The 24,575-nt window shown below is 55.9% G+C and overlaps 1 protein-coding gene across 12 annotated transcripts in view; it reads left to right on the forward strand.

Moving 5' to 3' along the window:
* Positions 1-23,878, forward strand: part of JADE2 (jade family PHD finger 2) — a 51,419-nt gene extending 27,541 nt beyond the window's left edge. For 9 of the 12 annotated variants that reach the window (XM_059917098.1, XM_059917103.1, XM_059917097.1 and 6 more), the window contains 9 exons: positions 427-587; positions 1,261-1,472; positions 2,736-2,903; positions 4,411-4,527; positions 5,780-6,244; positions 14,991-15,108; positions 17,792-17,920; positions 19,190-19,845; positions 21,326-23,878. In XM_059917098.1, coding sequence (XP_059773081.1) covers positions 427-587; positions 1,261-1,472; positions 2,736-2,903; positions 4,411-4,527; positions 5,780-6,244; positions 14,991-15,108; positions 17,792-17,920; positions 19,190-19,845; positions 21,326-21,610 — 2,311 coding nt within the window. In that variant the 3' untranslated portion in view covers positions 21,611-23,878. Of the gene's footprint in view, positions 1-426; positions 588-1,260; positions 1,473-2,735; positions 2,904-4,410; positions 4,528-5,779; positions 6,245-14,990; positions 15,109-17,791; positions 17,921-19,189; positions 20,158-21,325 lie in introns of those variants that run through there. The other 3 variants (XM_059917106.1, XM_059917107.1, XM_059917108.1) reach the window with 3 other exon arrangements.
* Positions 23,879-24,575: the final 697 nt, after the last annotated feature.

A 24,575-nucleotide genomic window follows, 5' to 3' on the forward strand; every position in this document is an offset into this window, starting at 1 on the left:
ACCCTGAGACTGTAGCAGGTGCATCCTCTTCACCCCAGAGGAGCCCTGGCCTCAGTGCCCCTGAGGCTATTGGTGGAGGAGGGGCCAGAGCTTTTGAGGGCCTGGGAACAATCCCTGGCCTCTCCCCAGCTTTGAGGGGTATGCTGAAGGACCTGGAGGCCAGCTGGCTCTATCCTCCTGGTCCCAGAGTGGCTGGCACTGGGCATTGCCCAGGACAGCACTTGGAATGCCTCCTACAGCCTCTGCAGGGTGGGCAGGTGGGAGGAGGGAATGGAAGGAGGTGGGCCCTGCTCGGCATCGAAGTCTCACTCCTCACTTGCCCACTAGCTCCTCAGCCATGCTGGCCAACTTACTAAAGGCCCCCAGACGCAGCAAGAGTAGCAGGCTGAGGGCACCCTCCCCTCACACCTTCTCTTGATTTCCTAGGATTCTTCCACCATTGGAAGGCCCCCCTACCCAGGTGTCCCCTAGCGGCTCCGAACTTGGTGAGGGCTCCCAGCCTGATTGGCCAGGGGGCAGCCGCTATGACCTGGACGAGATTGACGCCTACTGGCTGGAACTCATCAACTCGGAGCTCAAGGAGATGGGTAGGTGACCCGCCAGCTGAGAATGGGGTGGGGGCAGGCCAAGGAGGGTTTTCTTCTGAACCCCAACATCCTCACCCTCAGAAGGGCAGTGGCCATCACTGGTCTTTGGCACTTCACAGGTCTGGGGGGAGAGTCCCTGCTGCATTACTGATTAGTGTGCTTCAATTTCTGTAGCTCTCAGATGGAGGCAATAATAGCATGTCATTTATACGGTTTGGGGGAATATTGTAGTAAGTGTGACTGTTGCATGAAGATTGAGTGAGCCCTGGGAGTCTAGGATTACAAATGGGGCCAGGGTCAGTTGGTATGGGCCTTCTGGCTGGAGCCTACCACGTCCCAAGAAGGGCCAGCTCTGCCATATTCAGCCACCTTCCCAGGTCCCCCCATACACATAGCTCAAGCAGTGGGTTCCCCACGGAGCCGGCTGCATCCCAGAGACACTTCCATGGTATCTGTGTGTACACAAGCATGTGTGTGGTCACAAGCAGGGTCTGAAGTCACAACACCACACCAGGCCCCGGGGGCCTTTGAGGTTGCGTGGTCCAGCCCAGTCAGTTTTTGGACCATGGAGCTGGGGTCCTGAGATAGTGCAACCAGTGAATGGGTGGAAACCCTCCTGTACATCTGCCCTGAGAGGCCAGGCTCCTGACACCCTGCCCTGCTGTCCTCACAGAGAGGCCAGAGCTGGATGAGCTGACGCTCGAGCGCGTGCTGGAGGAGCTGGAGACTCTGTGCCACCAGAACATGGCGCGGGCCATCGAGACGCAGGAGGGGCTGGGCATCGAGTATGATGAGGATGTCGTCTGTGACGTGTGCCGCTCTCCCGAGGGTGAAGATGGCAACGAGATGGTCTTCTGCGACAAATGCAACGTCTGCGTGCACCAGGTAGGCAGCCCCCATCGCCGTCACCATGCTGTGCGGGCAGGCCCCTGCCTGACCCGGTCACCCTGGCTGTAGGGGTGCAGCAGCACTGTGGGCACGGGCCCCTAAGAAGGAGGGCGAGGGGGTGGAAGGGAATGGCGTGAGTGCCCGTGGTGCCAGGGATACCCAGGGCCCCTCGGCTCAGCCCCCTCAGCCAGATTTGAGTAACGCCCATTGGATGGTCTTTCTGTCCTTTCCTGCCGGCGTCCCTCAGATTCCCCCCACTGAACACCCTACCCGCTCCTCCTCTGCTCCTCACCATCCTGAACTTACAACGAGGCAGCACGGTGTAGTGACTGAGGGCAGAGCCTGGAGCCAGGCCACCTGGTTTCAAACCATGGCTCTGCCCTTTTCAAGCTATTTGATTTTGGGTAAGTTTCTTAATCTCTCTGAGCCTCTGTTTCCTCAAGTGTAAATAAAAGTAAGTTGTTGTGAGGATTAAGTTCTTTGCTATGAGTCATTTGGTTAGAACGGTATGGTAAGAGTTGTTCGTGTTTGTTAACATTATTGGTATTACAAACCAGGTGCCGCCTGACTAGGCTCCCCTCTTGATCTTGGGCCCCAAGGCTCTAGGTCTGGGGCATCTCTGGGCCTTGTTTGTAGAAGATGTAGAAGACCTGACTGGAACCCAGTGGACCCACTCTGGCCCTGACTTTGAGGCCCTCCCTTACCCACTTCTGCTGGAATAGCACCCGGGGAGCTTAAAAGGGCTTCACCTGGCTGGCAGGTTGGTAGGCAGTGCACCACCCTCCTCATTCATCTACGTCCCTTATACCCAGCAGCTCTTAGGTCCATAAGCCCTGGGCATTACCAGAAGGGTGCCCAATCACAGATACCTGTGAAAAAAGATGAAAGCTCTGGGCCTTGTCCTCAGGCAGCATACATACCCAAATTTGTATTCAATTTAAGGGAGTTCATGGATGCCCCTGAAATCCATCACTGATTAGGAACCTCTGCTGAAGTGACTGTCCTCCCAGCAGAGGGCAGAGCTGAGCCCTTTCACAGAAGACTGTGAGATGGTGAAATTTCAGCGCACAACCCACGCAAAGAGAATCCCTGGAGCCCTTGCATTATAGTCCCTTAGGAGATCTCTTTGGCAGAGATGAGTAGCAGTGTCACTCTGCAGCTCCTAGCTTGGGCTGGGGCTAGGACTATTTGTAGCCGAATGCTGACCAGACGCGGATTGGCCAATGCCTCTGACCTGTGACCACCCTGCTGTCTCCCCAGGCATGCTACGGGATCCTCAAGGTGCCCACGGGCAGCTGGTTGTGCCGGACGTGTGCCCTGGGTGTCCAGCCGAAGTGCCTGCTCTGCCCCAAGCGAGGAGGAGCCTTGAAGCCCACTAGAAGTGGGACCAAGTGGGTGCACGTCAGCTGCGCTCTGTGGATTCCTGAGGTGGGCAGATGTGGGGCTGGGGCGGCCCTGGGGCACAGCCATGGGGAAGTGGGTCTGAACAGAACTCAGAACCCCGACGGCAGAGCACTAGGAAAAGAAGGTGATGGGCCACGTTAAATGGCGGATCTCAGGTGTCGAGCCTGGGAAGAGCTCAGGCAGCAGCCCACAGGGAACTTCACCCATGGACCTAGGCAGAACTTGGGTGGCTGTTTCCATGGGAAAATGGGATTATGAGCCACTGGGAGATCCAGGTGGTAGGTGTGAGAGCTGGACAGAAGTCAGGCAGCCGACTCTAGGGGAAAGTAGGTTGTGGGTCTACCCAAATCTAGGCGGTGGTCCCAACCAAAGTCAAGTGCTTTTTTTAAAACGAAAATAAGCCAAATGACCTAAAAGGAAATCAGGTGGGGAGCCTGATTAAAATCGGAGAGTAGGGCTGTGGCTGGAATGGGGGGAGGTGGGCCCAGGTCTGAGTCTAGGCTGGGGGGCGGGAACCATGGACGATGGGCTGGGCCCACAGTGAGTTAGCAGAGGCCCTGGGCTCCTGTCTTATTTGAAATGTGAAATGCTGACATTCACTGGCGTTTCAGCCCTCTCCCTGCTGTGTGCCCTGACCCAGAATGAGGCCCCACTCCAATGCTGCCTGTGCCCGGAAGCAAGCCAGGTGGCCCTGTCAGCAGGTGGCCCCTCCCCTTCCTGGGCTCGCAGTCTGAAAGTCCTTGCTGGGACCCACATCACAGGTTTCTGTGATCATAGTGGTTATGTCAGCAGTAGTCACTTGCTGCCACATCAGCATCTTGAAGTCTGGGACTACCTCTGAGTATACCCGGTCTGGGCACAGCAGGGACACAGAGGATCAACAAGGACCTACCATGGGGGCTCTTTGGTTCAGGATCTCTGGACAGGGGCCCTTTTTCCCTCCTTAGGCATGGGCAGTAGGAAGGCAAATGTACCCTGCCTCTGGGGCTGAGGAGTGGGCTGTGCCCAGGAGACGGGCATGATTATAGCCCTGTCTCCATAGGAGGGGCTAAACAAAGGCACATCCCCCTTGGCCAGGAAAGCCTTGGAGGTCCCCAGGAAGAGATCCTACCGTGGGGACCTATAGTCACCACCCAGAAAAATAAGTAAAATAAATTCAAGTTCTAATAAGAACTCTGAAGATGCTATTAACAAAGGCCTGAGGTACAGAAGAGAGGGGGACCTTGCATGTATTCATCTGCACATGGAAGCATCTCTGTCTTGAGACTCACATAGTCACAGGCACACATACACTCAGTCAGTTACACACACGGAAGCGCACTCTCCCAGTCACGGTTTAAGCCTGGCCGCTATAGAGCACACACTAACACTCACTCCATGGTCAACTTGGGAAGCCAGGAAGGACTTGGGACTCTCCCACTGCCGTGTCTGCTCACCGCCTGGTTTCAGCAGACGGGTCCCCCATTTAGGTGATCCCTGGAGGCAGGCTGGGGATGAGAGGCCTGATGCAGCTCCCTGTGTCCTGCCCCAGGTCAGCATCGGGTGCCCCGAGAAGATGGAGCCCATCACCAAGATCTCGCATATCCCAGCCAGCCGCTGGGCTCTGTCCTGCAGCCTCTGCAAGGAGTGCACGGGCACCTGCATCCAGGTACACAGCCCCTTCACCCCGCTGCTGCCCGGGAGCCCATGTAGGAGCCAGCTACACAGAGGGGTGTGTCTGGGACACCCTGTAAAACAGGCCACTGCCAGCACCCTCCACCTGCCCCATGGTGCTACAGACAGAAGCACTGATGCGCCTCGGACAGGGACCAGAGTCGGCACCCCACCTGCCAGGCACTCCTCCATCCCTAGTTCCACTAGGCACGGGGCACAGGCCTGGGGAGCCAGGCTCACCACCCCGTTACAGTACTGAGGGGGCTTTCCCCACGAGCAAGGGTCTGTGGGCTGAATAAATACGTTGACCTCTCTTCTGATGTCAAGCTTGACATGTGAGAGGGCTAAGAATCAAACTTTTCCTCCAACTAAGCTAACAGGCTCTCCCTACACAGGGCAGGGCTGTGTTAGTTTGTTGCCAGTAACGGTTCCCAAATTCTAGGGCTCATCACTATTACCCAGAGGACTTGTTAAAACACAGATTGCTTGGCCTACCCGCCAGAGGTCCTGATTCTGTAGATCTGTAGGTGGGGCTGAGAATTTGCATATTTCTAGCAAGCTCCCACGTGATATTGATGCTCCTGGCCTATAGGTTGGGAAGTGGGAGGGTCATCCTTTCTCTCCCTTGTCTCTTCAGGAACAGTTGTCATTGTAAACACTAGATGTACCTCTACCCATTTATAATACTTTCAGAGTTTGTGAGTGCAGTGTAAACGGCCACTAATATTTCGATGGGTTATTGCTGAAACAGTTGTCAGCTGCCCACAGCCATCATCCCAGGTAACCCAGGCCCTGAGTTGGCCCTAACTGCCTGGACAGGAGAAGAAGGAAGGGACCCAACTCTAGCCCCTCTTCCCAGAGGACAAGGGAGGGGCATAACTCCCCGTCTTAGATGACACTGCAGGAGTAGAGGAGGCAGGGACCCATCAACAGCCTCTTTCTTTTGATGCCTCAGATCCAAAGGCATTGTCCGCACAGAAATGCAGCTTGTCCCCAGAGGGGTTGTCAGTCATCTGATTGTTGACTTCCCCAGGGTACGTGATGCTGTCCAGCTCCCCCAGAGCTCCCCCTTCCCATCTTCCATGACTCCCTCCACAACCTGCAGGATGTTGGCAGCCCGTGCCATTTTGTTTAGGGTCTCACCAGCATTCTGCATTCTCAGTGTAACCCTGGGGGATGCCCCACATTCTTCTTCCCTCCCACCAGGGCTCCCTTCATACCTCACCCTGCCCTTCCTCTCCCTGCAGTGTTCCATGCCTTCCTGCGTCACGGCATTCCACGTCACATGCGCCTTTGACCACAGCCTGGAAATGAGGACTATATTAGCAGACAACGACGAGGTCAAGTTCAAGTCGTTCTGCCAGGAGCACAGTGATGGGGGCCCACGGGGTGAAACCACGTCCGAACCCGTGGAGCCCAGCCCAGCCAGCGAGGACCTGGAGAAGGTGACCCTGCGCAAGCAACGGCTGCAGCAGCTGGAGGAAGACTTCTATGAGCTGGTGGAGCCGGCCGAGGTGGCCGAGCGCCTGGACCTGGCTGAGGCGCTGGTCGACTTCATCTACCAGTACTGGAAGCTGAAGAGGAAAGCCAACGCCAACCAGCCACTGCTGACGCCCAAGACCGACGAGGTGGACAACCTGGCCCAGCAGGAGCAGGACGTCCTCTACCGCCGCCTGAAGCTCTTCACGCACCTGCGGCAGGACCTGGAGAGAGTGAGTCCCCCTGCCGCCCCCCAACCCGCCTGCCCGGTGGGCAGCCCAGGAGGCCTTTCCACCCCTCCCTCGCTGCCCTGGAGCAGCCATGGTTCACCAGGATTCAAATTGTGAGCTCTGGCCAAGGCGCTGAGGGCCTCCCGCTCTCAGACAGGGTTGGGGTAACTGAGAGTTTGTAGAACAGGGGAGGATCCAGCTCTGGGGTCTCTGAGTCCCTCTTGTCCCAGCCCTTTTGCAGACCTGGTGAAGGGTGGGGGCCCTGCCAGGACTGTGAGTCTGGGAAACACCAGGGCTGGGGCAAGGACCCAAGCTTCTGACTCCTAGTGGTCTCTGTGGGCCCTGCCTGGTCCCAACACACGTGCTTTGCTTGGAGCCGGAGGCAGGGGAGGAACTGGGAATCACAAGTGAGTTGAATCAGTGTAATAAGCACGTGCTGGGCCAAAGCAGGGAAGACAGGTGTGAGTGCAGCTCCTGGGGGTGCTGGATAGAGGGAACAGTGTGAGCAGAAGCACAGGGGTGTGAGGGTGGGCTGGAGACCAGCAGCGGCCTGTGTGGAGTGGAAGGATGGGGCTGGGTGGGTGGACCAAAGTGTGTCTGGAAGCTGCAGAAGTGTTTTAAGCTGGGACTGTCCTGCTGTGGTTGCAGGTTCCAAACGCTCACCCTGGAGGTGGAATCACAGGGCCCAGATGGAGTGAGTGGGTTGGCCAAAAGCCCTCAGCTGTGCCCTGGGAGGCAGGTGATCTTGCCTTGGTCCAGGCGCATCGCTTTGGGGGCTGAGTGAGATGTGGAAGATGTGCAGACACCTCGGTTTTGGGCTGGGCCGTGGAGGTTGGGGACCAGTGAGAGTTGCTTTCCTAGAGCATGGAGGCCCCCCAAAGCCTCTAATGCCTGCTGTTCCTCCCAGAAAGAAGGGGAAAGGATCCTGCCTTCTGTGGAACTTGGCTTTTTTGGTACCCCTCCCCTGACTCCTCCAGCTGATAAAGTACCACCCCCCAAGTTGGGGGCACCCCAAGGATGAAGCAGGGTGTTCCAAGTCCTTGATCCAGTCCTCTGAACCCCAAGTGCTGTTCTGGCCTCTCCTCTGGGGGACATTCAGTTCTAGGATTCGGAGTATGAGGGGTCATGTCAGGGGGACACAGACTCACATGCCCACCCGCTCCCCAGGCCATGCTGGGAAACAGCCGGGGTGGAAGCATCAAGGGGGCTTTGTGTGACTTAAGGCAAGCTGCTTTGCTTAGGCGTGTCTCAGTTGGCGAGTCTGGTTAGAGCAATTCAGCAGATGTTGTGCTGTGGGCTGTGTGGGGCGGGGCGGAGGGCATGGAGGTGGAGGCTCTGAAACTGGACCCGGCTTCTCCACCCTCCTGCACCCCACGCATCTGCCCTGAGGCCTGGTCACGTGGAAATGACCCTGCTGGCCTGGGAGGGAGCTTACTGCCTGACAGCCAGCCTGCCACCAGGTCAGAAGGTGGGGGGGCAGGGGGGTCACCAAATGTCCACGGCTCCAGCCAGGACAGAGAGCAAGGCCACCTACACTGCAGTCACCGCTTCCTGGGTAGCCCAGCCTCCTGTCTCCCAGGGCCATCAGGTACAAATCCTTCGAGACCAAAGCTGCTTCCACACTTGTCCTCAGGCCACCCTCGATTCTCCACCCCCAGGGTCTTGAGTACAGACACCCTGCTTTTAGCCCTCCTGTTTCCAAACGACTCAGCACATCTGACCTCCCTGGTCTGTGCTGCTCAGCCCACATGTCTGGCCCTGGCTAGGCTGCGTGGAGAGGTCAGGGGACGGTCTCACCTATTGAACCATCATCGTGGAAAAAGAGATGAGAGGTAGATAGTGCCATCCTTAAGGAGCAGATGGGGAAGGTGGGGCTCAGAGAGGTGAAGAAAGCCTTGGAGGAATGTGTGTTTTCTAGAGTTGAGTTGAATTGGGGCCTGAATAGGGGAGGAGTTTGTCAGAGTTGTTGGCTTATTCTCTATTCTGTACATTTCCTGGGCAAAAGTACCCCCTTATCAGTCCCCCGACCTTCCGACCCCATTGTCAACTGGTACAGGTGAAGCCAGGGGCTGAGGTTGTCATGGGCTAGGATACTGAGGTAGCTCTGGGGCTCCTGGGTCTGTTCCTCACAGACGCCTTTGGTTGAGGCACAAAGCCCTCCAAAGTCAGGTGTGAGTTGGTCCACTCTTCCCCAGGAAGAGGAGGCAGGGCCAGCCTTGGAGTCTGTGCAGCTTCTTAGGGCTCAGGAGGGCCCTGTCAAAATGCTGCTTCTCCAGCAGCCTCCAGGCTGGGCTGAAGGGCACCAGCTGAGTGCAAGGCCAGGGAGTACACAGCCCTGGCAGGCTGAGGAGAGGAGGTCAGACAGCCATGCGCCAGTTGACCCCCTCTGGTCCAGCCTCAGATCTTTTCACGGCCGTGCGTTGGTGACTCGAGTGAGTGAACAGGGCCGAGAACTATGCCATGGGGGAGGCTTTCTGCAAAGACCATGGCTGTTGGTGGCCTGGCCAGCAGGCCCAGTCTCTGACCATGACCCTGTGCCAACAGTCAAGAGTATCCAGCCTGTCACTGGGCACCACGCCAGCTTGGGCTGGATCCGTCGAGGATTCAAGGCAGGGGTTGAGACTGAGGCTGTGTGTAGCCTGGGTCTACATTCAGTTCCAGCACTTCCAGCTCTGTGCCTTCTGAGTTATAGTTTCTACTTCTCCGAGTTTCAGTTTCCTTGCCTGTAAAATGGGACTAAGGATCTAGCTGACCTTAGATCCCAGGAAAGATGGGGGACAGAGCTTAGCACACTACCGTCCATTGTTAGGGCTGGTTATTGTTGCTGTTCTGTCTCCTAGAAGGGTGGGCTGCTCAGATGGTGGGCTCCAGGGAGGACTGAAAGGGCAGGCCCAGTGCTAGGGCCCAGGAATCACGCATCCTCCCTGACTGATTTGCCTCCCAAGGCAGGAGTTTTGCTGAGAGAAGCAGGGGTCATGCTACCACCAGCATGAAATCCCATTTTACGGTCAGCCTAGAAGATGTGCTTTCCTAAAATTTCAGCCTTAGGCCTCAGCTGTGGCAGGCAGCACAGGAAAGCATGGCCACTGCAGCCTCCCAGAGTTATTCACAGCTGACAAAAAAATTGCAGCACTGATGATCAGCGATCAGCCCAACAAACACCGGCTGGTGTCCCCTAGCAACCGTGCTGGTAGTTTGGGCTACGCGGGGCCTCACTGCCTGTGGCTCTGGATCTGGTTACCAGGAGTTTATTGAAGGTTTTACCTGGCCTGAGAGGAGCCGAGAGGGCAGGGGCAGCTCTCAGACACACACGCCCCAGGGGATGGACATGTAGGAACTCCCCACAGCCTCATTCCCCATAGCTCTCTCCAGGAGAGGAAGGTTCTGCCCTCCCCCACACTCGCCACCTGTTTTCTCGGCAGTTGTCACACCCCGTTTACTCTGTCCTCAGTGCCTGGGTTGTGTCTCCTTGACCTCCCACCAAAGCCTATCTTGTCCGGGGCAGCCGTGGCCTCCAGCCTCCAGCTTGTCAACCCCATGGCTCCCAACTCTAGGATTTTTTCCAACCCATTAGCCCCTCTACCCACTCAAACCCTGTCACCCCCTCCAACTGCTTCGGGTCAGTAGCCCCAAATCCCCAATCCCCCTTCTTCACCACAGCCTCCCATTCTCCCTGCTCAGTTCCTCCTTCACTGTCCCCTGCTTTCTTCACTCCCACCCCATGTGGTATTAGCTCACTGCCAGTCCCTTGCACCTGTGCAAAGGCCACACCCCGGGCAGAGCCTCACCCAGTAGGAGGCACTCAGCCCACCAGGAGCGATCCTATAGCAGTGAGCAGGTGAGCCCCCCAGGGTGCCTGCCAGCCAGCCTTGTTGGGACACTAGCCAGCAGCATTCTGGGCCCCCCCATTACCACCTGTCTCCACCCCTGCCCCCCTCCCTCAGGGCTCTCCCGTCTCTTAGCAGACCTCACCTCCTGTTCCTCAGACCAGAACCCTCCAACTCCTTGCCCGGTGGTGCCCTCTGTACCCATTCTCTGCCCTTTTCTCCCATGTCCTCCCCTCCCCGTCCCCCCAGGGATCTCTTTCCAGCCCACACCCCGCAGCACAGGAGTATCTATCTTGTCTTCACCCCTTCTCCGTCTCCAGGATTCCTCCACTGTCCGAATTCATTTTACCTTCTCCCATCTTCAAAAACAAGTCCTCCCTCCGCATGTCCCTCTAGTCATGGGTTTCTCACCCTCGTTACTCTCTCCTTTTCTGTCATCCCTCACTGTTCTTACTTCTTTGCTTCTCACTCCGCCTAGGTTCCTGCCACCACCATATTCCAGAACCTTCCACCAGGGCCACCTACAGCCTCCATCTCCCGCTTCTCCATCCTCATCCCCCAGCCTTCTCAGCAGTGGTTGCCACAGTCAAGCATGCCCTTGGTCTTGAAACACTTTTCCTGTGGATGCTCTGACCAGATTCCCCCCGATACCCCAGTTCTGCTCCCTCTCTGAATCCTCCTTGGTCCCAGTGGTCATTCACCACACTAGGTCTGACCTCTCATTGCGCATCTGCTCCACAGCTTTACTCCCCATCAGGAGGCTGGCTCCAGCCCACACCTCCCTCCCCAGCTCCAGCATCTCGTGCCCAGTATGCCCTGTCCCCACCACAACCTCCCCAGGCTCCATAAATGCCCCCTACACTGGTCCATTCTAGCTCAAGATAACTGGCTGGGAGTCCTCCCTGCCCCTCTCCTCGCCTCAGCCCACATCCAGGTTCTCTTTGCAAAACTTGCTGTTATCAAAACAATTTTATCAAAAAGTAAAACCTGCTTTTATTACTGATCCCTGCTCTAGTTCAGGGGGACTTTTCCACTTGATTCTTTTTTGTACTCTTTGATTTTTTTTTTTTTTTTAAAGAGAACGTTTTGCCTTTATAATAAGAAAAAAACAATGTAAGGAGTCCGATAGCCTGGGTGGGCTTCTAAGGTGGTATCTATAGTTTTCCCCAAAAGCCATCAAGGAAGAGGAATTTTACAACATTCAGTAACATGTAGCTATATTACCAAGAATCTTGGGAGAAATTAGAGAAGTAATTGATGATTCCAGGGTGAAGTGGGAATAAGGGGTCACAATGTGACCAAAGTACCAACCAAAGAATGTGGGCACCATTGGGATTCTCACAGAATCTTCCATAGCAGGAATCTCCAGACATTAGTGATTGTGTAATGTAGGTACCCTTATCATGGAAAGAAAATTGAGCATTTACCTCCAATATATTGTATTTTTAATATCTCATTTATATCTTCCATGGTATATTATAAAAGCAAACCTAATCAGAATTTCTAATAGGACCAAAAAACCCCCCAACACTAGAAGTTCTAATATTTTCTTCCTATACTGTGATGAGCTGTCAAAATCAACAGCCCATGGAGCTCACTTTGGAGGCCCTCGGCCTAGGACAGTAGTTCTCAGGTTCCATGGTGCTATGTAAGATGTATACTTGAGGGCCCCCGCCTCCAGAGAGTTTGATATTCCCCCAAGCCTGCAAATCTGTATTTTTAACCAGCCACCCCAGGGATTTGGGGGTAATCTTGACCAGTAATTCATTTGAGCCTGCCTTGAGAAACCTTGCTCTAGTGTTTCGAAAAGATTTAAAAAAAGAAAGAAAGAAACTACATCTGTATTTTAATAGGAAGTAGACCTTGGCTGATCTGTTTTTAGGCTGGATATATTGACTGGTTTGTTCTTAGGCCTCCAAAGTAGCCACGAATCCATCCACCTCTCTTCATCCCTACTGTCCCCATGCGCACTTGGCCGCATGATTGCCAGGAGGAAAGAGACCAGGGTATGAGGAGAATAAGGTTGGGCTGCTTAGATGTGGTGGACAGGAATGCCCTCTGGAGGTGATATTTGAGCCAAGACCTGAAGGATGAGGTCTAGCCTTGGGAAGAGAGGGTTGAAGAGCATTATTTGGGGCCAAGAGTTGAATGTATATCAAGGCCCCAAGGCAGAAGTGGGCTGGACACAGAAAGAAGGGGACTGGAGGGCATTGCGGCTGGAGCTTGGAGAACCGTGGGACATAGACTGTGAGATGACAGTGGGAGGTCAAATTGGGCAAGGCTCTGAGCTGTGGCTCTGGTTTTTTTAAGTGTGACAGGAAGAAAGCTATATCTGTTTCCTAGGGCTACTGCGACAAAGTACTACAAACTCCGTGGCTTTAAACAACATAAATTTGTTTTCTCACAGTTCTAGAGGCCAGAAATTTTAGATCAAGGTGTTGGCAGGGTTGATTCCTCCTAGAGGCTCTGAGGCTGAAACCCTCCATACCTCTCTCCTAGCTTCTGGTGGTTGCTGGCAACCCTTGGCGTTCTGTGACTTGTAGACCCATGACTCCAGTCTCTGTCATCACATGGCATTCTCTCAGTATGTCTTCACATGGCCTTTTATAAGGACATTAGTCATTGCATTTAGGGCTCACTCATATCCAATGTGACCTCATCTTAACTAATTACATCCAAGGTTCCAGGTGGACATAAATTTTGGGAAAGGGCACCATTCAACCCAATGCAGAATCTATTGGAGATTTCAAGGGAAGGAGGATTTACATTTTAAGATTTACATTTGTATTTCAAGAATATTGCTCCAGGATAGCAGAGAGGTGAAAACAGCTGGCCATCCAGGTGAAGATGATGGGGGTGTCCAGGAGGTGGAGGGAGCTGTTGGGATGGGAGGGAGTCAAGTTCACCAGGAACGGGAATTCCCTGTGGTATTCCAGTCCAGTGGTTAGGACTCTGCGCTTTCACTGCCATGGGCCCGGCTTCGATCCCTGGTCAGGGAACTAAGATCCCGCAAGCTGTGCAGGGCGGCCAAAAAAAAAAAAGTTCACCAGGAAGGACTGATGGGACATACTGATGGATCAGCTGTGGGCGCAGATGAGGGGGAGCTGGGTCCTTAAGGATGACTCCTGGGTCTCAGCACTTACACATCCCTGCTCCCTGTCCCCACCACCACCAAAATCCCTCCACAGTTCCCGCTGACCTGGCTTAGTCAGTCCTCAGAGCCTGACACTCTAGCCACAAGGCCTTGCTCTCCTCTCCCCTACCTGGCCTTACTCTGGGTTCTTGTCTTCAGCCTGTGCCCCTCTGTGATCACCTCCCACCTGGCCTATCTGCCCCTTTCTCCAGGGAACCTTCTCCCCACCCCCAAGTCTGGGTCAGGGCTGCCTGGGTCAGTACTTGGTCAGCATCTCTCTGCTCTGCTGGGCAGCAAGCTCTCAGAAGAAAGGGGCCCTGGTGGCACTGCTCGCAGCTGAGCCCAGGGCCCAACACAAGCCTGTGCTTAGGGACATGTGGGAGGAGTCCAGGATCTGCGAGGAAGTCAGACGGTGCCAGTGAGCTGGAGCAAGGGCAGGCTGGGCCGGGTGGCTGCCCCTTGGGGAGGTGCTGGCCACAGGAGAGCCTGGTGTTCACAGTCTCGGCTGGGGTGCGGAGTGCTGCTGAGAGTCTGTGCAGAACCTGTTCTCCAGAGGCCTGCTAGCCTGGTTCAGGTGTTCCGGGGTCTCCTTCACCACTAGGCTCAGGAAGGAGAGGAGGGGGCCCACGCCAGCAGAGAGGTCTGATAACGGCTACCCCAGGGCAGTAGAAGTGATGGTCACGACGACAGGCAGGGGCTCTGGAACTCTCAAGTCATGCCCAGGCAGTTTAAGGATATGAAGACTGAACTCAGCCTTGAAGACGGAACCCAGCTGGAGGTAGAATCTGGCGGGACCCAGGATTCCAGTTCCGCACTTTCTGGCCAGCTGTCCCTGTTGCTGCTGGAGACTGTGACCAAGCTGAAGACAGTGCCAGAGCAAGGCAGTGTCCTGATGGGGAGGAGGCCTGGTCTTGTTCCCGGAGGTGTGATGCACCCTGGGAGCAGCTGGAGAGGGATGGCACACTGGGCAGAGGGAGGTGCCGGGTGGACAGGGAGCAACGTGGCCCATCCTTCAGGTGCTTCCAGACCAGCTACAGGGTGGGCCCTGTCCCATGGGCTAAGCAAGCTGGTCTCCCAGGCCCTAAGGGGCTCCTCCTAGCTGGCCTAAGGGAGTCAGAGAGGCCCTGCCCTTCCCCCTGAGGAGTTGGGTCTCTAGCCGAGCAAATATGGCTGAGTGCACTTGGGCCCTTGACCAGAGCAGCTGTGGGCCCGGCTCAGGGCCAGTGCAGCAAGTGGACACGGGTCAGCTGCAGGCTGGACCCCAGTGCATCAGGGACAGCCTGTCCGTTCAGAGCTGTTCTGCTGGAGCTCTCTCTACTTATGTGCCGGTCATTCGTGTCTCAGGATAGGAGGTGGTTTTTGCCCGGGTGCTTGTGGCTGAAGTTTCTTCAATGGAAAGAAGCCTTGGACAGGAGCCAAGGGGTGAACTTGGTGACCTCTCGAGGCCCCGACAAGCCTTGGGGCACTGTGTATACAGGGCAGGGCAGCCACGTTGGAAGGGCCTTGGGCGCTGGCATGACTCAGCCCGGAAGTTTAGGCCGAGAAGAGGAAGGCAGAGTTGACAGCCTGAGCTCCGCAGATGCTCTCCCTGCTGGCTCTGATCCAAAACACAGCCTTGGCCCCATGTTTTGGATCAGAGTATTGCAGCTCAGGGCTGAGGATGCATTCAGGGCCTGGGTATTGATTCCCAGATGTCCTGGGCAGGTCAGGCAGCGGTGGCCCCTCAGAGCTGGGAGGTCGGGGTGGTTGCTTGTGAGTAAGGTGGAAAACCTCTCTTGTGTTTCCTCAGGTTAGAAATCTGTGCTACATGGTGACAAGGCGCGAGAGAACGAAACACGCCATCTGCAAACTCCAGGAGCAGATATTCCACCTGCAGATGAAACTTATTGAACAGGATCTGTGTCGAGGTAGGCGCCCCCCCTGCCCGCCGCTGCCACCCCTCCTGTGCACACCCTCAAGGGGCTGGGTCCCAGGGAGGATGTGCATCTTCGGGGCCTGTTGTGGCATGTGTACAGGGTCAGGGGCCACTGGCCCCCACCCCTACCCTCTGTATCCAGTTAGTAGGCCCAGGCGGGGGCCTGCTGGGGTCCTAGGTGTGTGTTGGCAGGCAAGGAGCCAAAGATGCAAAGTGGGCATCGGGCCTGCCCTCGGGGAGCTTTCTGGTTCACAGGACGCTCAGGCAGTGCTGGGCCATAGTGGTTCAGGAGGAAAATGCATGTGAACAGGTACAAACCAGAAGTCCCAGCGGCTCTGTGCTGGTGGTGCTGGGGCAGGAAGGGCCCAAGCTGGCGAGCTTCCCTGAACCCCTGTGTGCCTGCATTTCGATTCTGAAGAAGGCAGCTGCCCCAGAGGTGGAAGAGGACCTGTGTATTTGTTCTCCCGGACCCTGTCTGACAGGATTCAGGCCCTGTGCCAACAGTTTTTTCCCTCTGTCTTATGCTTTTGCCATCACATGCATTTAACAGATCTGGAAATCAAAGGTCAAAGAAGCTCTGACAGTGTTCTTACTTATTAGTTGTGGATATTGCCGGACAACAGGGCCCTTCCTGGACTGTTTACATGTTAAGGAAGGCAGTGCATAGCCCAGAAAATGGTACTCTAATGTTGAATTGTATGCAGCAGAAATAGCTGGATGGAGAGATTTTTAAGCCAGGGGCTGCCACTGCCAGCTCAGCCTATGGATCAGGCTGGGCCTGGAGTAGAGAGAGGAGAGCTGCCGGGCCACCACCAAAGCCAATGACTGAGAACCTGCTACTGCCCCACCCCTGCCCAAGAGCTGAGCTGCCTCGACTGCGCTTTGGAATCACCACCCACTCTGGCCAGCACTTCCCAGGACAGGTGCTGGGTCATGGTGGGTCACAGCCATGTAGAGGTCAGGGCTGACCGTGTACCTCAAGGACTATGGCAGCTTCCTGGCTGCCCGACCTTTCCAGGCTCCCTGTCATCTGTCGGTTCCTTCGGCGAGCACTGATTGAGTGTAGACAGGATGCCAGGCTCTGTGCCGGGCACTGCGAGCACTCTGCCATGGACTGAATGGACAGGCTTCCTGTCCTCGTGGAGCTCACCATCTGGAAAGACAAAGGAAAGTGGTGTCCAAGGGGCTGCCATTGGTGCCAGTGCAGGGACAGAGGTATCAGGGATGGCTTCCTGGTGGTGGTGTTGCCGGAACATCTCAGCCTTCTTAGGACTCACTATGGCCACACATTCAACTGCAGGAAGGCAGCGGAGAGTGGTAAGGTGTGCAGTGCTCACAGGCACAGGATTCCAGAACCATGGTCAGGAGCTTGGAGGGTCGGCATCCCCGCATTGAGTCTGGAGACATTCGCAGCTCCTAGACCTGAGTGGCAGCAACAGGCCACCTTTTGGTCAGGGCAGGGCATTTGGAGAGAAGACCGATTTGCCTCTGCTTGAAGCTGGTGCCCTCAGTGTTGTGACGCTTGACCCATGGGGTGAGACATGGGCTACAGGCATATTGCTGAGGCCTGTCTGGCCAGAGGGCTAGAGAAGGTTTCCCAGGGGCGGTGTATTTAAGCTGTGAGCTGAACCAGGTGAAGGACAAGGCAAGGAAACTGCATATTTGGAGACCTGGAGGCCAGAGCTGTCTTGTTAGAGAAACTGGAAGGAAACTGGCATATCTGCAACTAGGGCAGAAGGAAAATGTCTGAAGTGAGGCCGAGGGGTTGCCAGGGTCATATGTGCAAGGTCTTGTGCCCTTGGAAGGAGCTCAGACCATGGTGAGGGCAGTGGGGGACTTGAGAAGCCTCTCTCTGAAGTATCTAGGCACTGGTCCCATGTGATAGATGAGAAGACTGAGGCCTGGCCTGAGGTTACACAGGGAATTAACAGCAGAGCTGGGAAGATTCCCGGAGTTGGGGCCACACTCCTCAACCTTCTCTTAAACGCTTACTCAGGAAGCCCTCCAGCCTCTGGCTGAAAAGCTGGGAGAAGATTCCTGGCAGCTCCCCACCACAACATGTCCCTCCCCTGCTCCATTGTGTTCTACGGCTCCCCAGACCCATGTGGTCGTGGACTAAAAGGATATGAGGGCCAGATGTGTACCCTGAGTCTCCCGTCAAAGCAGGCCAGGAGAGCAAGGCAGGGGACTTGCTCAAGGGGGCTGACCACTGTGTCAGGAGGGGAACCCAAGGCTCTTGACTCCTCAGAGTGTCCTGTCCACCTTCAGGTCTGGCTCCTTGGCCTGGCATTTAAGGCCCTGCCCTGTCCACTCACCTCCAGCCTTCCCACCCACCAGGACCCTGTGCTGAGATCTTTAGGCCATATAGATCAAACCGCAGTCCAGGTTCTACAAAGCGGTCTTCCACCCTCCGCGTGGCCCTGTGCCCCTCACCAAGCCCCTCAAGGGCAGTTACCCCACTCTCCCACACTAGCTACTCCCTGACTCACTGGAGCCCCAGTTATCCCAGGTCCCACATGGCTCAGAGCCTGGACCACAGAGGCAGGAGGAGGTGGCCTAGAAGGCAAGGCCCTGGGTGATGGGGAGGACTCCTTGGATGCCACACAGTGGTCTTAGTTCCGGCTGGGCTGCTTGGGGTAACCATCTCCCTCCTGCTCTCTCTTTCCCTGACGCAGAGCGGTCTGGGAGGAGAGCAAAGGGCAAGAAGAGCGACTCGAAAAGGAAAGGCCGCGAGGGTCCGAAGGGCAGCCCCGAGAAGAAAGAGAAAGTGAAGGCAGGGTCCGACTCAGTCCTGGGGCAGCTTGGTGAGTGGCCTGGTGCACACAGCCAGGCTCATGCCATCACTCCACTTGCAGCTCCCCACGAAAGGCCATGGGGACCACCAGCATCCCTGCTGCAGAGTGGGACACCCAAGAGGGGTAGCCAGGCCCTTGCTTGCCCACGCACTCCTTCCAGCCATAAAGGAGACTGGGATCTGGCATCCTGAGAGTTCCTCTTCTGTAGACTGGAGACTGGGCCCAAGAGCTCAGGGACTGCTAGGCCGTCCTGGCCCTTCCAGGAGCCCAGCATGCTGGGAGGTGAGGGCCTGCCATAATTCTCCGTCCCTGTCCCCCTCTGCCAGAATGTCCTCAAATGGGCCTCCCTTCTGCCCCAGCAAATCTTCTGGGAGCCACCCAGAGAGACCCATAGGAGTGGCCCTGGCCCAGCCCATCTCACTGTCACAGACCTATTTACTGCTGCCCCGTTAAGCACAGCAGTCCTAGAGGGACCCTCAGCCTTGGGCTTTGTCTCCTAGGATGTCACATGCTTCCTCTAGAGCACTTCTCAGGGCAGGCGTGGTGTCCCCTTCCCAACCTCACCTCTAGTGTAGAAGCCCCAGGTCATCTTTTATTTTCCTCAGTCTCAGGAAGGAAACAACTTGATATCTAATGGGAAGCCCAGTCTCACCAGCTGCCGCCTCCCAAGACCTCAGTGAAGGAGGGAGGACCCGTAGCTGGAGCTGGCCCTGGCATCCAAAAGGGACCTTCTACCCAGATATACCTTGCTATCCGGTTCATGCCTGATGCCCATATCCAAGTTACCTGCTTTGGAAGCTCTGAGTAGCGGCACATGAAAATCTAGTGCCCCCTGGTGGCCTGAGGGCGCTTTCCTCCTTTCCTCCATCCCTTATGCCCCCAGGATACAGGGTGATGGGCAGGCCTGGGCGTCCACCTTGTGCAATCTCGAAGGACCCTCTCTTGGTTTCATGCTCTGCTGTTGCCACTTTGAAATTCTTAATAATTTTTGAACAGGGAGCCCACATTTTCACTTTACGCTCTGCTTCTCAAACTGTGAAGCCGGTCCCAGGAGCAGGACGTCCTTCTGGGGAGATGGGTATTTGGTGTGGAGCCTGCTTTTTGGCAGTGTTGGCAGGATGGTTGGACGAAACAAGATAACTCAACAGGGTCTAGCACAGAGGGAAAGAGGGAGGAAGGCACGGTGGCGTGCAGGGGCGGGTCAGAGAGGGCTTCCTGAAGGAGAGTGGGACACACACCTGCTGGCATCTCACCTGCCTTCTTTCTCCCCTCGGCCAGGCCTGTCCACTTCATTCCCCATCGACGGCACCTTCTTCAACAGCTGGCTGGCGCAGTCGGTGCAGATCACGGCAGAGAACATGGCCATGAGCGAGTGGTCGTTAAACAATGGGCACCGCGAGGACCCTGCTCCGGGGCTGCTGTCGGAGGAGCTGCTGCAGGACGAGGAGACGCTGCTGAGCTTCATGCGGGACCCCTCACTGCGACCTGGCGACCCTGCCAGGAAGGCCCGTGGCCGCACCCGCCTGCCTGCCAAGAAGAAACCACCACAGGATGGGCCCGGTTCACGGACGACTCCAGACAAAACCCCCAAGAAGCCCTGGGGCCAGGATGCTGGCAGCGGCAAGGGGGGTCAGGGGCCACCTGCCAGGAAGCCACCACGGCGAACGCCTTCTCACCTGCCATCCAGTCCTACAGCCGAGGACTGTCCTATCCCAGCAGCTCCCGAGAGCCCCCCACCGCCGGCCCCCGAGACCCCGGACGAGGCAGCCCCAATAGCTGCCGACTCGAATGTCCAAGTGCCTGGCCCTACGGCGAGTTCCAAGCCCTCAGGCCGGCTCCGGCCGCCCCGCGAGAGCAGGGGAACCCGGAGATCGCCAAGTGCCAGGCCTGATGCCGGGACAGGACCGCCTTCTGCTGTGGCCGAGAGGCCAAAGGTCAGCCTACACTTTGACACTGAGACTGATGGCTACTTCTCTGACGGGGAGATGAGCGACTCAGATGTGGAGGCCGAGGACAGCGGGGTGCAGCGGGGTCCCCGGGAAGCAGGGGCTGAGGAGGTGGTCCGCATGGGGGTACTGGCCTCCTAAGTCACCCCCTACCCCTGTCCTGGGCCCTGCCCTGGTCCGCCCACGAGGCCTCAGCCCAGTCACAACTGCCATTTCCAATCTCTGCTGAGTGTCTCAGACCTTCGAGGCTGCCACTCTGTTGTGGTTTTATTTTTAATATAAAGAGAGTTTCGAATTCCACACTATTGTCTTTCCTCTGTGCTGGCCTAGGACATTAGGATTCCTTACATGGCTCTGGCCACAAGGACCACACCAGGTCCTGGGCACCATCCCTGCCGCGGCAGCATCCCCGCCCGGCCCACGCGGTATTGCTGGGCTCCTGGCTACACGTAGGCAAGGTGAAGAAGAGCTCAGGACTCCAGCCCGCTGCCACTGGGTGACACAGAGTGTCATTTGGGCATTATTATGGCAGATGGGCCAGCCCAGGGCCTGTCCCACCTTGCCCCCAAATCCCACTGGGGTCCATCTGGGGGGTCCTGCTGCACTCCACTGATCCCCAAGGAAGTATAATAAGTGATACCCAGCCAGAGTCTACTCACTGTCACAAGCACAACGAGCTTATACGAGAAAGCACTGAGGGGGCGAAGAGGGCCTGCTGGTTCCAAGGGAACCACAGCCGTTCCTGATCAACCCACATCATCTGAGGCCTGCCCGCCCACCCTGTGACCCTCCACTCCCTTGCTGCTCTGCCCCTGCCAGTGCCCAGCCCGGTGGCTCTGGGAAGGGCTTCCCAGAATCCTTCCTGAGCTGTGCCGTTTTCTCAGGGGACTCCCAGCCAGCCAGCCGCCAGTGCCGGCGGAGGGCTGCGAGGGAGGGCCAGTGCCCAGATGGGGGGCATGGGGCTCAGACTCGCCCACTGCAGAGAATCGCTCTGGGACTCCAACTTTCCTTCCTTCCTTTGGGGCCAGTCTCGGCCGAGGTCTGATCACTCCCAGATAGCTGACCAGACCAGACCACTTGCCTTTTCAAGTTTCCCAGTCCTGCTAAGAGATGAGCTTCTTCCTCGGTTTCCTTTTGGAAACTCCTCTTTCCAACAAGCAGTGGGATCCCGGGGCCCAGGACGTGTCAGTGACGGCCTGCTGGGGCTGTTTTAAGTCTTGCTGGATCTTCCTGGTTCCTCTCTCCCTCCGAGCCTTAACCCCCTTTCCCAGCCATTCCCTCCCTCCCCACCATCACCGTCCTGCCTTTCCCACCCCACCCTCTAGGTCCCAGGTAGTAGCTCTGAAGAGTTTCAGTGGAGTGGCCCCAGGGTGACAGCTCAGGGAACAAACAAAAAAAGGAATTCAGTGAAAATGTGTTTTTCTTTCTTTTATGAATTACTCGTGGATCACTTCTGCCACTGGTAAAGCCAGAACTTCTCCAACAAGAACCTTGCAAAAGTCCAGTGAATCAGTCGAATCATTCTGTGGATGCCAAAGAATATTTTGACCATAATACAGCACAGCCTGGACCTGACAACTTGTCACTTGGACTTTTTTTTAAATGGAGCTCTTTAGCAACCAAGTATAGAAACATGTTCATTGCACACGTCCAAGAGGCGAGCCCAAGCTCTTGGACGAGGATGCTGTTCTGCTGCTGGTGTTGGATTTCAGATCCCCGGGCTGGGCCCACTGTGAGCTCTCCTGAACTCTGAGACTCACTGTGGGAGGAGACTGATGGCGAAACCAGCGTGGCAAAAGTGTTACCATGGGGTTGCCCCCACGTGACACACAAAGCGCAAATCAGCGGGATGGGGAAGCAGCTCGAGCACCCATCCCCGACTCCAAATTTTCAAGGTACGACAGTGGCATGATCATCGACACTCAGTTTCATGTGAATTTTATCAAAACAGGAAACAAAGACAACGACTAAGTTTAAAGGGTCGGACAGATTTGTCCAGTCGGAGCAGACTCGGAGTGGGCTTCGAGGACTCTGGGCGTTGGGCTGGCATGAGCTACCATGTAGAGTTTAGTCTGCCTGCCCGCCCACCTTGGTAGTAGTGGCCAGTGCAGTGTCAGCATCAGCGTCCCAACCCCATTCTCTGTTTACTGCCTTTGAATAGACCTTCCTTCCCAGTGCTTCGGGTCACCTCGGGCCACAACCTTGTCTGTGCTGGATTGCTCGGTCTGACCTCACAGGAAGCAAAGGGACGAGCTTTCAAGAACAACCAAACTCTGCCGGGGGATGGGGGTGCCAGGAATGGCTCAGGTCCGGTAGACCCAGTACTTGCCTGTTTACCCTTCATCCATCCTGAGGCAGAGTCTGGGCTCCCTGGGGGTGAGGCTAGGGAGAGAACCAGGGTGGGAAGGTAGTGGGTCTGGCCAGGCTCTGGACTGGGTGGGCCAGGCCAGGCAGCCAGCACTCTTCAGAGGGGCTCTACTCAAGTCGGCCTCTGGATTCCGACCCTCTTCCCGATTGGCTCTTGCTTTGGATTGAACTATCCCCGGGGCCCACATCCTGCACGGAGTCCAAGTGTCTGTAAGGCTGGCTGGCCGGGGTCTCCCAGGCCACGCCCTAGAGCTGTCCTTGCCTGGCAGCTGTCCATCCCTAGGATGTCCACCGGGCTGCAAGAGGACAAGGATACCGGTTCCCACTGCTGGCCTTTCTGCTATTAGCCACGGCCCCTTCGCTCTTTTTCCAGCCTGCCGACGGCTTTGCCGCCTCGGAGGTTAAGATGGGAAGCTGGGAAGAAGGCAGCAGGCCTTTTCCAGACCAGAGGCTGAGGCAGATCTTTTGCTTGACCGTGTCTGCCCACACTCACTGGCCCTCCTCAGGGAGGGAGAAGCTGCTCTGGAACTCATCCGGGCTGTCACCACCCTCCCAGTCCCCACTGCCCACCTCCTTCCCCCTCATCACAGTGAGAGAGGATAATGTGCGAGGAAAGTATTTTTATGGATCATAAATGTATTTTAGAACAAATAAGGAGAAGAAAGGTAGAAGGGTTTATTTTACTAAATGAGCTCTGACTCAGTGACAGTGTGTGAGCATTTGCAGTGTAAAGGTCTCAGGTTCCTTGGAGAAGCCACCCAGGTTTCCAAACATGGGTGTTGGACTGTGGATGTGTGAGCCTGTTCCAGAGCACACCTTGTGTGTGTCCGAGTGCATGCGTATCTGTGTGTGTCGTGTATGGGCACACGATGGGACTTGGGGGACAATTTCTAGAGAATCACCTGCTCGATTCTAACAGACATTGGCAGCAGCTGGATTTGGCATTTCCTTGCTTACTGCCAGATGTGGCCAACCTCTGCCCATACCCGAAGCTCTGTAGAATGGCCTGGGTGCCTGTAGCAAGGCCCTTGGGGAAGCCACTTCCCATGCCCCTGGCCCAGCTGGCCACATTGGCCAAAGAGTCAGGCTGGAGTCTGGGACCTTTGGTTGTTCTTTAAGGCACTTCCTGCTACTTTGTCCCTCAGATGCACAACACTCTGTGCTCCACATCGGCTCGGGGTGGGGGGATGATATGAATGTCACAGGAGGAGACACCTTCTGTCTTTGTTTCAATGAAAGTGATGTGCCATTTGTTAATATACAAGAGAAATATTGAAAATATATTGAAAAGAGCAATTTTAAATTATTTTTGGCTTATGTTGCAATATTTATTTTCTTGTATTAGAAAAGATTCCTTTGTAGAGAAAAAAATGTATTTTTCATTAACGCAAAAACCTATTTCTCCTTTTTGTACATTGTCCATGTTCGCTACCCTTCACGAGCAATAGAATGTATGGCCGCCTGGGGGTGGCCGGTGCCCGCGTGCCCTGCATGATTCTGTGTTGCCGCTGCCGCGTAGCTCCCAGTCCCATCCTGTCCTGCTCACTCATGGGGGTCTTCCAGAGCCCAGCCCCCACTATGGCCCGTGTCTTCAGGACCCCTCTGCACTCCTCGTGTGTTGGCAAACGCAGTTAATAAAGCGATGTTTTCTGTGCTGGCTGGTGTGAGGCTCTGTTGCACCAGGGGCGGGGGGTAGGGGTTCAGTGAAACGGCGAGCGTTCCCTGGGTGTCCCAAGGGACGTAGCGAGTGCGCAGTACGCACCGGGGCTGGCGTATTTCATTTGCTCCGCACTGCTGTCGTCCCCTGGAGTTCCGAGTGGATGATGGAGCTTCCCAAAGCCACACCCCTGGTAAGAGGTGAAGTTCAGCGTTAAAGTCGGGACCCCTTGAGCCACCTACCTGGGGCAGTGGGAAGGTTTGGGAGGAAACTCGGGCCTCTGTCCCTAGATCAGGAAAGGCTTTTGCCCAGGCTTGTTTTTCACTCATTATTTCCTGAGTACTTACTCCGGACCAGGCTCTGTAAAGTGTGGGGAATGTAGCCACCATCTCTGCCCTGGGGGAGCTCACGGTCCAGCAGGGACACAATGAGGGAACTGGGAGGTACCATGGAGGCCTGGGCTGATTGGGCAGGGGTGCATTCAGGTTACTCTGAGGAAGCAACACCATTCGTTCATGCATGCATTCAATCATTCATTCATTCACTTGACAATTAGTCTACTGAGCATACATCTCGTTCTGCCAGCGTGCTGGGTCGTACACTGTGGATGGCACCAGGACCCTGCCCTCCCGGAGCTTCCAGGCTTCCAGGCGATGTAGACTTGAAGAATAACTAGTTGCTCGTCCAAGGGGAG

This window comes from Balaenoptera ricei, chromosome 3 (assembly GCF_028023285.1).
Source record: "Balaenoptera ricei isolate mBalRic1 chromosome 3, mBalRic1.hap2, whole genome shotgun sequence".
In the NCBI taxonomy this organism is placed as follows: domain Eukaryota; kingdom Metazoa; phylum Chordata; class Mammalia; order Artiodactyla; family Balaenopteridae; genus Balaenoptera; species Balaenoptera ricei.